Source organism: Taeniopygia guttata, chromosome 5 (assembly GCF_048771995.1).
Source record: "Taeniopygia guttata chromosome 5, bTaeGut7.mat, whole genome shotgun sequence".
NCBI classification, from domain to species: Eukaryota; Metazoa; Chordata; class Aves; order Passeriformes; family Estrildidae; genus Taeniopygia; species Taeniopygia guttata.
In genome coordinates, this window is record NC_133030.1 from 25,628,200 (window position 1) to 25,642,499 (window position 14,300).

Here is a 14,300-nt window from a genome sequence, read left to right on the forward strand (position 1 = left end):
ATACATGCCAACATGCCTTCTACTACTTTTCTCAATCCAAGGCTTCTTTCCTCCATTCTTTCCTCTCCTCTCCTGCACAACTCTTGCAACTACCCTCACGTGTCTCTTACCTCTCTGGGTACTGTTTGCGTGTTGAAAAGTGGCATCTGTGATCAATCACTGCCTCTCACTTCTTCACAGGCCTGCATGTTGACTTCAGTGGCTCTTTGCACACATCCAGTCTACCTATTTTGAGGACTTTTGAGAGACCTTACCAAGCCCTATTTATTTTAGTCAAATTTGTCCAAAATTCATCCAATATTCAGGACTTAAACTAAGTTAGGCTTAAGAAGAAAAAGAGCAGAGAGAAAGGTAAAGCACGATGAGAAAACCTTTGCTCTCACAAGAAACTTGTCTAAAATAAATCTGTAAAGATTTTATCATCTCCCTCCTAAAAATTAAAACTTTAATGATAGTCTTTTCTGCTCCTGCAAAAACCGTAATTCCCAGAGCCACTGAACTACCAACATGTCTTTGTAACACAAGTGACAGTCTTGCAATAACATTTATTTTCCCATGTTATTCCAGTTCTTTGATAATCCTACCCATAATCAAAACCATAGCACAAAGATCAACAATGCTCTTACTGTCCTAACAAGTGATGAGATTACAGTGAATGTTTTCCCTTTTGGCTTGATGGAGGCTTCAACTGAACATAACAATTTCTGCATTTGCAATAGCTCTGTCTCTTAAAAAGCAAAAGCAGAGTCTTCAGTGCCCCCGTTCCCCTTTTAGCAGCTCAGGTGAGCTGCATTGTAAAGACCGATATTTCTGTTCCACTCTACTGAAAACTTCTCATTGCTTACGAGAAGCTTTATGTGGCAACTGTCATGTCACTGTGAGAGAACATTAAAAAGTAAAGATTTTTCCCATCCTCAATTGTTTAGATACCCAGCGTGTCAGCTGTAAAGTTTACAGATGAAGAGATTGCACAAATGGACTTCACAGAACAGTCAGAAGACCATCAAACTAGGTAGAAATCAAGCAGCTTACCAGCAATTTATTTTTCCTTTTATCTTTATATATTCAAACTGCTTTTGAACAATGCCCCATTTCATCTAAAGAGCAGATATGAAAGGGGTACCAGCTAAAAAGGAGCTCCAATTCCCCAGCTGCCAGAAAATATAATGAAATGTATTTGCAAAGGCAAATACACTTTTATAAATGCAGAGGGATTTTGCCATGTTACCCAAGTCTAGTCATTCAAGTAAACAGAATTGATGTTTTAAAAGTAAGATCATACATAAGGATAGCTGAAATAACTCAGGAACACATAAAAAAGATCATTACAGCTATATTGACAAAAAAAACAGTTTTGGATTTGATTTCAAACAATTGCACTGAAGCTTATTCTCTACTTCAGTCTAACGTTAATTATTATAGATTTGAAAATAGTTCCAAATGCTTGCTTTGAATGTTAGGTTATCTTTTCTGGAATAGAAAATAGCTTATTTTTATAATAATCCTTCAACAGCTTCAGGGACTTATCTCTTGCGTGCATATACTGACTGGACATACACTCAAGCCAGAAACAGGCATGTTATAAGTATGTAAAAAAACAAGACAACATGCAGACAGTATTTCATATCTCATGACCTAGAAGTTTCCAACAGGTCATGACAATGGAGCTTAATATTTGCAGTTGCCTGTCCAGGCATCTAATGGGGAAGCACTCACAGTTTAGACAAGACATTTATTGTCTTTTTGAGATAGTGGTTTATAACTCCAAATCTTTCATTGTTCTAATTTGAACACTTGGAGGACTCCTCTTTCAATGAATTAGTAAAAGTACCTCCATATACAAGTCCAGATGGAACACAGCTCTCAAGGTATTTGCAGACAAATGGACATTTTAGCTATCCATAAATAAAACAGGAGAGAATAAACTTTCTATGTTGTTTGAGATTCATAGCAGTGAGGCACACGTCCCCTTAACAATGCATCTGAAAGAAACAAGGATGCATTCTACTTCATATGGTCTACCAACATGAAAGGAGAAGATCAAGAGTGTAAGCCTGAAATAATGGAAAAGGATATTTTTCTGATCTTCAGTCACAGAAGAAAATGTAATGGAAGTATTAAGAAAAAAATCAAGAAAAATTACACAGAAATAGAGATGTTTTCTCCGTAACTATTACAGTAATAAACAATCATTAATTTGCATGTTATTAGAAACTTAAAACCACTATTTTATTTAAGGGTACTTTCAAAAAAAATACCTGTTTTGTTCAGGTTTGTCACAGGCTTTATGTAATATCAGATAAAGGAAAACATCTTCCAAAGATTTTTCTACAAAACTTTAGCAAACTCACATTCATGGATGTACAGTGCCCAAAATAAGTTATTAAAGTATTTTTTTCTTTTAATATAAAATATTTATTGTTTCATTTGAAATTCTAAATTAAACTAAATGTTGAAATTAATGTGGGTCTTCAAATATGGGTAGGAGATCAGTGCAATAAAATACAGATTTTTCAAATAAATCAAATAAACACCACAAATAAATCAGTGGGCTGAAGGCCTAAAGATTGAGAAACAAAAATATATAATGCAAGAAATTATTTCTACCATATAAGTCTTAGTATAATTTTCAGTTACTTCACATGGTGGAAAAACTTTATTCAGAGCCATTTGCCTATAAGCAGCTTTTCAATATGACATTCTAAATCTAGATAAGAGATATATCTTGAGAATTAGCTGACATTTTAAGGTTCTCTTTTAATTCATTACTCAAATGCAAAAAGACAAAAACCTTTTATGACTTGGTGAAGTTACACTGAAACAAATGAAACGTCCAGCCTTGTGCTACTGTAAACAAGTGAGAGTAGCTGCATGAAGAGAAAGAATGGCCACCATAATAATTGATATATTCCCAAGCACCAGAGCCATATAACCCATTGTGCTGGCAGTGCTCTGGGACGTCTCCCACCTGGAAATGGCAGCAGTCATTTTCAACACATAGGAAGGGTTTGGATGACTTGAATTCAACTCCACAGCTGCCAACTCAGGTTACCCTTGTTTAAAGATTACTTAAAAATAGGCAATATTACTTAATTAGGACATTGTAATTACCAGTGTAATACATTAAAAAAGTTATTCAAAACCTTAATGCAGGTTATAATTCCCCAAAAACCTAATGATACTTCTGTTTGGATGGAAATTTATGCAGCCAAAGAACTCAGATTAACATTTCAAACTTTGCAGTTTGAGACTTAACATACTTAGTTTACCTCATGCCATCTCTTCATATTAAAAAAAAACCATTATTTTTTCCACTTGAGTACAAACGACACTATTTTTCCCTATGGTGCATGTTGCAGTACAACTTTTCAAGTAAAAAGTTTTTTGAAAAAAACTTTTCAAAATAAAAATCAAATAAACTCTAATATTAAGTTAATTTGTAGGTTTTTTTGCTTATTAAACAATCCTTAGAAGGGTGACAGTTAAGCCAAAACCTTTTTTTCAGTTTGTAATGGACATTTGTTTACCAATCTGTAATTTTTCATCCATTATTTAATGCTCATGAGGAACGTTTGCGATTAACCACTGACCTACAGGTACTAGTTAGCTACTACACTGTGGGGGGGCACCATCAATCTGCTGGGAAAAAGGGAAAGTTTTTATCAAGAAATATAGGGAAAGAAGCCCCTGCTATTTGGAAAGTAATTATCTTCAGTCAGGGCACATTTATGTTACCTTCCTTCACTTCAACACAGTTAAAGAATTCTCATGGAACATGTTTGCTAATTTGCTTATGGTCCTGTCCATGCAAGGAACTATTATCAAACACTCAATTGCCTTTTATACAGACATCACATCTTAACCTATATTAGCAATGACATACGGAGAACTCACTGTATACCCTATGTTTTTGCTTCTTGAACATTTTTTGTTAGATAGCACAATAATATACATCAACCTTTAATGACGTACAGACATTCTTACTTCTTCTATCAGATAATTTACTGGACAATAGTTATATTTAAATGAAAGTATTTCCCATTTATCTCCCATCCTGTTAAAAGACGCCACTGAGAAGCAGAACAACTTCCAAGAACACCATTCTTTTACCCAAGAATAGATTTGATGTAATTCCTCATATAATTAGATGAGAACCGGTGGTACATTTAGGCCACATAAATGGCTTAATTAGGATAAACTTGGCTTGATTGATTATAGCATGAAAGAACACACAGATGTATTTTATTACAATCTCCTTAAAATACAAATTAATTTACTATAGTATGGCAGATTTGGAACTGCACAAGTGAACTTCATAACACAAATTGTAAGACAATATTAAAAGTATCACTACAAAACAAACAAATTAAAAAAAACCCCTTACCAACTCCAAAAAGCCAAAGGCAAACATTCTTCCATGTTGAAAATCCCCAAAAGAAGTAAAGCTAGTTACAAGAAGACTGCATCTCCTGTAATTTCAATGTCAGATCATGCTTTTTTTTTTTTTTTTTGCTTTTCTGCTTCTGGACCAGTTGCCATGACAGGGGTCAACAGCAGCAGCAAGTTGTTGCCAAAAAGCAAATCTCATCTCTAATCAAAATAATCCAGCCACATCTTTGTCTAAAAGTAGAAATATTTCACATATAGAAATACCTATAAAATGTGCAGGACCAGCTTTTAAAACTTGCTTTATTTTAGAACTGACTTATGGTTCTTAATCTCCAACTGTAAAGCATATTTTTTGTCCTTGAATCAGTGTAGGTCTTTCTCAGAATCCTTTCATATTTATCAATATTCATTTTGAAGGCCAGATAACAGAAGTAGACAGTGTCCTGCAGCCCGTCTTTGCTCTGCACAGTGAAAATAACTTCTTGCTATTGTTCCATAACCCTCCACTTGAACAAGGATCACACTTAGCTCTTTTAGGCTACTGCATTGCTCTGAAAACTCAGACCTACTTCATTAGAATTCCAAGGTCCTTTTAAAAGTTATCACTCCCTAAATATATTTCTGTGTTTACACAAACAAATGTCTTTATACAGAGTATCTTACAAGGCATCTTAAAGACAAAAAAATCTACACAGTATCAGGAGCTTGATTTCAAGATTAACACAATTGAAAACAAGGGAAGTTCTGAGAGGCTGCTGTTCCTCTCTGTTCTCTCAAATCACCAATCTCCAGCTTGCTTCACAGAATCAGACCTTGTCTGAATTAAAATGTAACTAATGAAAGTCACTGAATAAACACAATGTGTAAAAATTAGAACTAGAAATTAATCCATTCTTTCTGCAAAATTTTATAAATAAGAGTGAGATGTAAGAGCAAAACATAATTCACACAATTCTATGCAAGTTCAAGGAGTTTTTTTAGGCCAATATTCAATATGCAGCTGATTTCCATAAAAAACTACTGTCATGGAATATCTAGTTCATGGAGTGAAACTTCTGAATTTATTGCAATTAATTCTGTACAACTTTTTATGGTTTGATTTTGCAATTTTTATTTAGTCCTTTTGATTACTGTTGCCAGATAGACTTTAATAAATTAAACATTCATTTTGTGTACCCACAGTGTCCTCATTCTTGAATTATACATATAAACATATTAGTTAATTCATATTTTAAGATTGTAGTTCAATTAATACTTAAAAACTGGCACTACCAACAAATGAAGAGCTCTGCCATTTTCTCCCCTCTGGGTATCCCTTCCTCAAAAGCATAAATTCATCAAACCATAGTTAGAGGCAGCAAAATCAATATTCAAGTATAACTGCAGGAAGGTTTCCTTTTTCGCATTGTCTTTCATCTTTCTGGTTTTTAGGCTTTATGGGAAGGGGCACATACTGTTATTTAAAGCAAGTAGATGGCTTCTTTACCTCTACATGCCTTCCTTCTCCAGCTTGAAAAGCAGATATGACTTCTAACAGTACATTAATTTGTCCTTCCTATTAATCAATTTTCTTTTTCAGTTATGATTTTTTGTCGAGTTATTTTGTAGACCTCTTTCAATTTATTATTGGGAAAATGCCACCATAACATCATAAATCAGCAAGGAAAAAATGGTAAGAAGAGGCTCCATTTTAGCATGCAGCAATGATAAAAACATTATGGCGTGGCTAACTAATAAATTTAAAGATAATTAATCAAAAATTTCATGATAAATATGTCTTCACGAGTTGTCTGTGTTTTGGCTCCTATTACTAGTAAATCATTCATGCTTTTTATTAAAAATTCCTACCTAAATTATTCACAAACAGTTTGACCATAGATATCAAAGGAAAAACAAACTACAAGAAAGATGCAGTTACAGGCAAGATATAATTTTAGAACTAAGAAGAGCATATATACAACCATCTCTCAAGATTTTTTTTCTCTAGAATGACAGTATGAGGGAAACAAAGGACAAGGAAAACTTATGCCACAGTGTAAAATAACTGTTGTATTTACAGAAATCTGCAATAGAATATATTTAAGCCAGAAAAGCTGAACTTAATTCCAGAACTACCACATCAAACACAAAGAACAACTCCTGCAAGACACCACCTGGGCTGAGCTGACCCTTAATTCTTCACCAATGAGAACACATCTTACTAATCTTCTGCTATCAGGCAAATATCAGCTTACTCCTTAAAATTCACTCTACTTCCCAAATTCCAAAAACAAGCTTAGCTTTTATACCTAGTTAGGAGAGGACCTGGCAAAGAAAATTTCAGAACTATATGCATTCTCAGCTTATGTAAGTATCTTAATTCTTGGAGAAGGTATTACAATCTAAATTGTTTCACTGAAGATAAAGTTCAGAATCTGCAAAATTTTGTGCTGTGAATAAAACTAAAAAATATCAAGCAGGAGCAATTAATAGATGTACAAATTTAAACAATTTTGTCATGAAGCACATTTTACTAAATCTTTATCTATTCAGGTCTGTAAATTACATGAAAGCATCTCTCTTAGAGAATATATTTTTCTGACTTGTTGGCCTATTTCCATAATTTACATTGAACACTTGCTAAAACTATTCACTTGTATGAATATTTTTGAAACATAATTTTGAAAAAAAAAATTAAAATCCCTACACTACATAGGAGAAATATTTTGTTTATGAAAAAAGAAAATTTATAAATGTCAATGCACTTTAATTTATTTATTTTGAAAATATAGAAAATCCTATGCTGATTTCAGAATTTATAGAGAAAAAAAAAAATTAAAGGTGTGGTTTTGCAAACAAGCTGCTCCTAACTAGAGTTAAGAACTTCAGACTTATTTGTCCTTGAAAAAACAGGGAATAAATAAACAGATATACAAGTAAATAAAAATATATATAGATTTAGGGAGACATAAAAAGCACACAGAAATCTTCAGCAAGATAAACTGTCTTTAAAATTTAGCATCAATTAGGTATCCAGTGACAACTCCTACTGAAGCCAGGCTGAGGCTGGTAAAGAGATCCCTTGTCAGCATCATTCATTCTCACCGACCAAGCTGTTGCACAAGATCAGAATTTAACATAGTTTACAGCATGTGTGGCTGGCCAACAGGCTGACTACAGAAAGATTGTCTTTCATAGCCCTCTAGCTCTAGAACATCAAAATTCAAATTAGTGGCATTCATTATTTTAAAAATAATTGATTGCATCTAGAAACTAATTGAAAAGGAGAAAAAAAAGAAAAAAGAAAAATAGAAGAACCCAAACTGTAGGAACCTAAAATAAAACTAACATTTGTATAGCGTTATTTGTATTTTCATCAGCAAGAGTCTATATTGCAGAAAATCATCATCTATTTAAACAGATTTTCATGAAAACATATGACCTTTTGAAGCCATGTGTGCATGAGTGCACTGTTTTCCAACTTACTGTGCTCAAAAGTTCCTCACAAAACTGCCTGCATCTAAATTCATGAATCATGTAGAAGAGTCCACTGAAAGCCCTGTCCAGACTGTAGTCTCACTTACTAACTTCACCAAACACTAATAAAATTTCATCTGCAGTTCTCAATATCTGTTGTGCATTTATAGTTGTTTTTATAAAACATCCAACCATTTGCAAGAAACATTTTTTGCAAAAAAAAAAAAATCTCATTCACAAAACTCACTAGAATTCTCAAACCTAATTTTGTAGCATCTTGAAGCTCTGAAGAACAGATGCTATTTTAATGTGCAAATGCTGTTTCAATGCGTAAACACACAAGTTTACATGCAACCTGTAAACTGGATTTTGTACATCTGATTAAGTTAATTTCAGACCTGTAAAACTTTAATAGTTGCTTCAAGATTCTATACGCACAGGATATGCAGCGTCCTAGTGAAAAGACTGAAGATGTTGATATGTTTTGATTACCAATCACATGGAGAAAGATGTCATTTAAAACAAACATTGTTTTTACACAAGCAAAGCTACCTGATCCTTCAATCATCAGTGTCCATCTACTTATTCTAGGCAAATTGTTCAGCATGATATAAGAATGGACCAACTTGCTGATATACAAATAAAAATTCATATTTAACATTGTCATTGTTTTTACAGCATCAATTTTGCATCTGTTCATCTTGCATTAGAAGTTATTTCAACTATTTGTTTATTTTGTTGGGGTGTGATAATTGGATACCATTTATTTTATATTTCTATTGCTTAATATTGGAAACATCCCTTTTTTCTTAAAAAGTTTATTAACAATAGCCTCTATTTAATACTCTCCTCCCATGAAAATTAGATTAATATCTAGCAGAGAACACAGTAGCACCCTGCTGAAAAATTGTAATTTAAATCCCAAATACGAAACTTTTGTATTAAAAAAACTCTGCCAATGAAGTGCTATCTTATGAAGGAATGTTTTTTAATACAGTGGGCAAATAAGATGTAAAAGGTGCTTACATACACAGCTGCAGCCACAGATAGAGTGCTCCACACAAGACAGAAGAGACAACACATTAATTCTACGTGAGCGAAGGCGCACAGAACCAGGAGTGATAGGGGTGGCTCAGCCTTACCTGACCAGTGGCCGGTGGAGGAGCCCGCCCTGTCGGTGCAGGTCTCGCTGACGGGACGGAACACGGTCTCCCAGCCGCCCGTGGCGTAGCGCCAGTTCTGCGACTCCAGGATGAGCGTGCGCTGCGTGCCGTACGCGATCATGAAGCAATACACCACATGGTGAAGCTGGCAGCCATAGCCACAGCCTTTGTTGATGTTGCACACAAGTTTCTTAGCTTTGCTGCAATCCTTCGGGTTCTGTAAGGATGGGTGAAAAAGTGGAGCTGAAGAGAAGGCTACACCAAACACTTGAGTTTTTCTTGAAAAACTGGCAAATGTCATAAATCACAAATGCCACCCTGCTATAACACATCTCCTACTAAAATGGATGAGTAAGCTTCAGCTCCATGAAAATTTTATGTGAATTCTTCACTGTGAACATGAACACTTATTGAACATACTTCACTATCCTAATATAAAATAGAATACATTCAAGATTTTAAATTACTTTTTCATTTGTAAATCTGTCAGAAAAAGCCAACATTTGGACTCAGAGTTCACATTTCATCAACATGATTCTCAGCTTTTTCCTTTGGCATTTTTTCCAGTTTGTTAGCTCTCTTTCAATAAGCATGCATGTCATCTCATTAAAGAAAATTTCCACCTGTCTACAATGTACAGAACATTAAGGGACTGCTTCCCAGGCTACCTGACCACATAGTAAATACAGAATGTAAAACACATTCCCGAACAGACTGATAAAGGACAGAATTTTAATCTGCATACACTTTCCATAAAATAACCTATTTCACTTCCACAAACCAAGAAACCACAAGATAGAAGGCAAATGCCTACATTGTATGAATGCTATGCTTAAAATTACAAACTAAGAAATATTTTTAGGTGTGTGGAATTTTTAGGTATGTGGACAACACAACATCATAATCAACAGAAGTTTCTCTTTACATAAAAGATAGTGCTCCTTTTGTACATATTCATACTTGCATGGCTATAGACATACTTCTAAATTCCAGAAAGGTCTTCCATAACATATCCAGGATTAAAGTTTCAGATAAGGTGTACAAATACTGATATTTGAGCATCAATATAAATTCTGTTTCTTTCATATCTAAACTTTAAATAAAAATTTCTGTAAATTTGCAACAATCAAATCTTCAAAAAACAATGATCCCAATCTGGAAAACTTAGATCCCTGCTTCAAGTGATCCTAACAATAATCTGAATATTATGAGTCCTAAAATACTTTAAAATAAAATTAATTTGTGCATTCAGTTATGTAAAGGAGGGGATGACAATTCAGATGGGGTGGGGGGTGCAGGCAGGGAATGATGAAACATCCAAAACAAACCCAAAACTCTAGAACACGTGCTGTACCTTCAGCATTTTTTTTTTTTTCATTTTAAATACACCTGATTCAAAGCCTAACTTGGCATGAAACCAAAAAATGAAATAAAAATTTCATTCCCAATTTTTATTCCTCGGACTAGTACTTTTGTCATCACAAATTTAATGGATAACTTGAGACTAAACCCAACAGGTATCTTTTGAAATTACAACAAATGTATTTCCCACAACTTTTCAGAAGAGAAAGAAGGCCTTACTAGTATTCTGTATAAGTCCACAAAGAAAGAGCTCCATGAAAAAAATACATCCTCATATCACGATTATCAGCAGTATTATATTTTTATTATTACTATTGTCATTAATGTTATCATATTTTGCTTGGTTTCAGTTATTAAGCTGTTCTTATCTCAACCCACAATGGGTTTTTTTATGGTTTTTTTTCCTGTTTGTTTGGGGTTTTTTCCCATTAATTCTCCTCCCTGTCCTACCAGGGAGGAGGAGGAGTCTCTGGAGGTTACTTTGTTACCTAAAGCCAAAACACTATTGTTTTTGAAAGGGGTAATTTCTGTGAAGTTTTAGCAAATGCCCTTAGATAATGCTTTATACACTTGCATCAACTCCAAATTCTTGTGTCCTTTACAATGAAAGCATTTAATCAATGGCATATTTGAAATATTGCCAAGGTGTGCCCTTCTCACTTCATGCAAATGAAAGCTTCATATAGTAGCTTATGAACAATATTATGGAAATCAAGTAGTAATCACACAATGAAATATAATTTGATAGTGTGACTGCTTATCATGTTAATATAATGCACTTACTTGTGTTTTTTCATTATTTGTAGACTTATCTAAAAACTAGATATATTAGTATTAGCTTATGACTTGAAAAGGAATCTATTTAACTAATTTCTTTATCACTGTGGGTTTTTTTCAAATTGCTAACTCAAGTAGCAAAAAGACAAGGCAATATTTGAGTTTAAATTGTCTATTGAGAATTTAAAAAAAAAAGGGAAGTAGAGATACTTGGATATATTGCAGTTTCAACTGGTGTTTCCAGGAAAAGGTGAAAATATTACCCATTGATAAGAAAGAAAAGTTACATTTCAAGCATCAGAATAGCTTGGGTGTTCATAACCAAAACTGCCAACCAAAGAAACCAGTTAAAAGTATTGAGATGATAAAGGATAACAGTCAATTTTAAAACCAATGAGGACTGACAGAAGAGTTTTCCTCCTAGCACAAAGTCACAGAAAAGGATTATAAACCCCTGATTTGAGTGGGTAGTACATTCTGTTCTCAACTCTAATGACACTGCTGATCACACTCCTATCTCCAATTTAATGATCTATATAATCAAGACAGGGATGAAAGGGACCTCCACGAATGTCAAGCCCTGTAATGTAACAGCCATAAAACTGGAGTAAAAACAAATACAAAAAAAAATTCCAAAGAAAAATTTAACAAACCCACATATAATCCCAAACAAACAAAAACCTACAGCTGACCAATCACACAAAACATAATTCAATACATAGAAGATTAGATCACCAAACCATTCCAGAGTTTACACCTTTTATCTTCCTCTGAATAATTTCTATGAACAATGCAACTGAAAAAAATGAACAAATTTTCAGAATAGCAAAATGGTTAGAATTACATATTTCTATGGAAGAGAATACCATCTAAAATAAAAGCAGATTTTTGCAACTGGCAAGATGGATTTAATGGTATTTCATCACAAAGAACATGGGCATATACTGTTGCTCTCACAAAATTCAGGGTTTCCACTGTATTCTTCTTCCAGGGCTCTTGGTTGGCCTATTCACAGCAAGCAGGCTCAGGTGGGAATAATGTCCCAAGCACTGCCTCAATGCCTCACCACCTTCCAGTGCCTTCAAGTGTGTAGTCAACCATCAAAACACATGACAAACTGGCAAAAGTAAACCCTGCTCTTTAATATACATTTTATTGTATGAGAAACAACTGTGTTAATAAACACAGTTCAGAGAAATGTAGTTAATCCAATTAATCACAACAGATTAGAGAGGAGTGGGAAAGCACTCTGCTACCATTTACAGAAAAACCCCATAAACACATTGTGATGCTCATTAACAAAGTTGTTCTTTTTTTATATTTTCAATAGACATTTTATTCTTTGATGCTACACAGTCTGTTGGAGAAAAGAGTCCCACCTAAAACCTTTGGAAAATCACTTTTTTTTTTGAGAAATATGTCAAAAATGGGTGTTTCTCAAACTAGTTATCAAAAATACAACTAATACAATCTTTTATCACCCTTCTTTTGTCATGGCATTTGTAATCCTTCCTTTTCATACGAGCTCCCCTCATGACTTTGGGGGCAGAAAAAATCCACACAAAGAAACAAAAAGTCCAAACAAACCATCGGAAGTTTCTTCCAGCTGCTGGAAGAAAATGTTCTTTTCTCCCTAGTCAGAAATAGTAGGTATTTGATTTGAGAGCCTGAGATCTCAAACCTTCCTCTAAAACAAATTCCTATAGTTTGCCCCTACCCTCCTGTGACACACAAGTTTCGGCTTGAGAGAAACATCCCAGCATGCAGATGGACTTTAACACACTGGGCTCCTCAGTCCTAGAGAAAACCTCACACAGATACCCACAGTAACCACACTTCCTTAGGTGGTTATTATACTGAAACCATATAAGATACGTTTGATTTGATTGATTACAGTTGTATGGGGTGCATCCCCTTGCATGTATGCAAAGTGCCCAAAGCCTTTTTTATTGTTCTTGTCATTTTAGCATGAGGACTTTTGTTAAAAACATTAATCAGTAATTTTAATGTGAGGGACAGGATTTAATACACTTTAAGACAGAAAAACCTAAGTGACACATTAAACCACCAAAAATACTGTGAAGTCCAGAAAGCTCAGAAAAAAAGTATTGTGAAAAAAGTCACTTTGCATACATACTATTTAGTTGCCCAATAGTAAGGCAGAATATGACTTGAATATGGCAAACTATGGCTAATATAATTGATGGTTGTTGAGTACTTAGCAACCTTTCTCACCTGATTGTATTTTTAACCTTTAAAGCTGAATAAAAAGTTTTGTTGTTTTTTTCTAAATCAGAGGCAAAAATATTCTACTATCGCAAGACTGCATGATGAATCACAAACTTCCTAAAATAAACAGAACAAAAATAGGCGCAAAAGAGAAGGGACAGAAAACTGCTGCCTTCATAATCATTTATTCACTTGATTACAGCACTAAGGGTGCTCTTATCTGACTTCTCTTGCACATTTTCTTCACCTGTTTGATAAAAAACAACTCTGAAAATAAGGCCTTTTCCTTAAACATAAAGTCCTATCTTTTTAAATGTTGCTCCAACTATAGGAAACTAGTTACATGTAGCCTCATTAAATCAAATTTATGGTAATGTCATCCAAATGAAGTAGCAGTCATCACTATTCACAATCATTCAGCTAAATGACTTCCCAGGGAGATGTCCCAAAATAATGCAGCTGTCAATGTTCAACATGTACCAGAAAAGAGCTATGCAGTCCTTTCATACTTAACTAAAAAAACAATTACAAATATGTCCCATATAGTTCTTTTTGGCACCAACTTGAGGGGAAAAGTTTGTTAATTTTATTTTTGTTTTAAGACAGTTTTATTATTAATAGAGGTATATAAATGTGTGCAATTTCAAACCATTTAACTGCTTTACATTGGTGCATATTTGTTAAAGCAAATAAATTTGTGCTCTTTTTGATGACTTGCACAGTTATTTTACTAAATAGGACAACAACAAATGGATAGTAAAAGACAAAGAAAAGGTAGAGAAAGGCTATATTTATCAGCATGAAAAGCAGTTACAGTATACTACTGACAAACAGTGGTATCAAAATGAGAAAATAAGGAACAGTTCTCAGAAAGGAGTTGAAGTACAATAAAGTGATGACTCCTGCACAATTTAGAGAGATGTT

The 14,300-nt window shown here is 34.0% G+C and overlaps 1 protein-coding gene across 9 annotated transcripts in view; it reads right to left on the bottom strand.

Moving 5' to 3' along the window:
* Positions 1–14,300, bottom strand: part of FUT8 (fucosyltransferase 8) — a 95,200-nt gene that overhangs the window by 15,275 nt on the left and 65,625 nt on the right. For all 9 annotated transcript variants that reach the window (XM_030274153.4, XM_030274148.4, XM_041716586.2 and 6 more), the window contains one exon: positions 8,988–9,225. In XM_030274153.4, coding sequence (XP_030130013.1) covers positions 8,988–9,225 — 238 coding nt within the window. The remainder of the gene's footprint in view (positions 1–8,987; positions 9,226–14,300) is intronic.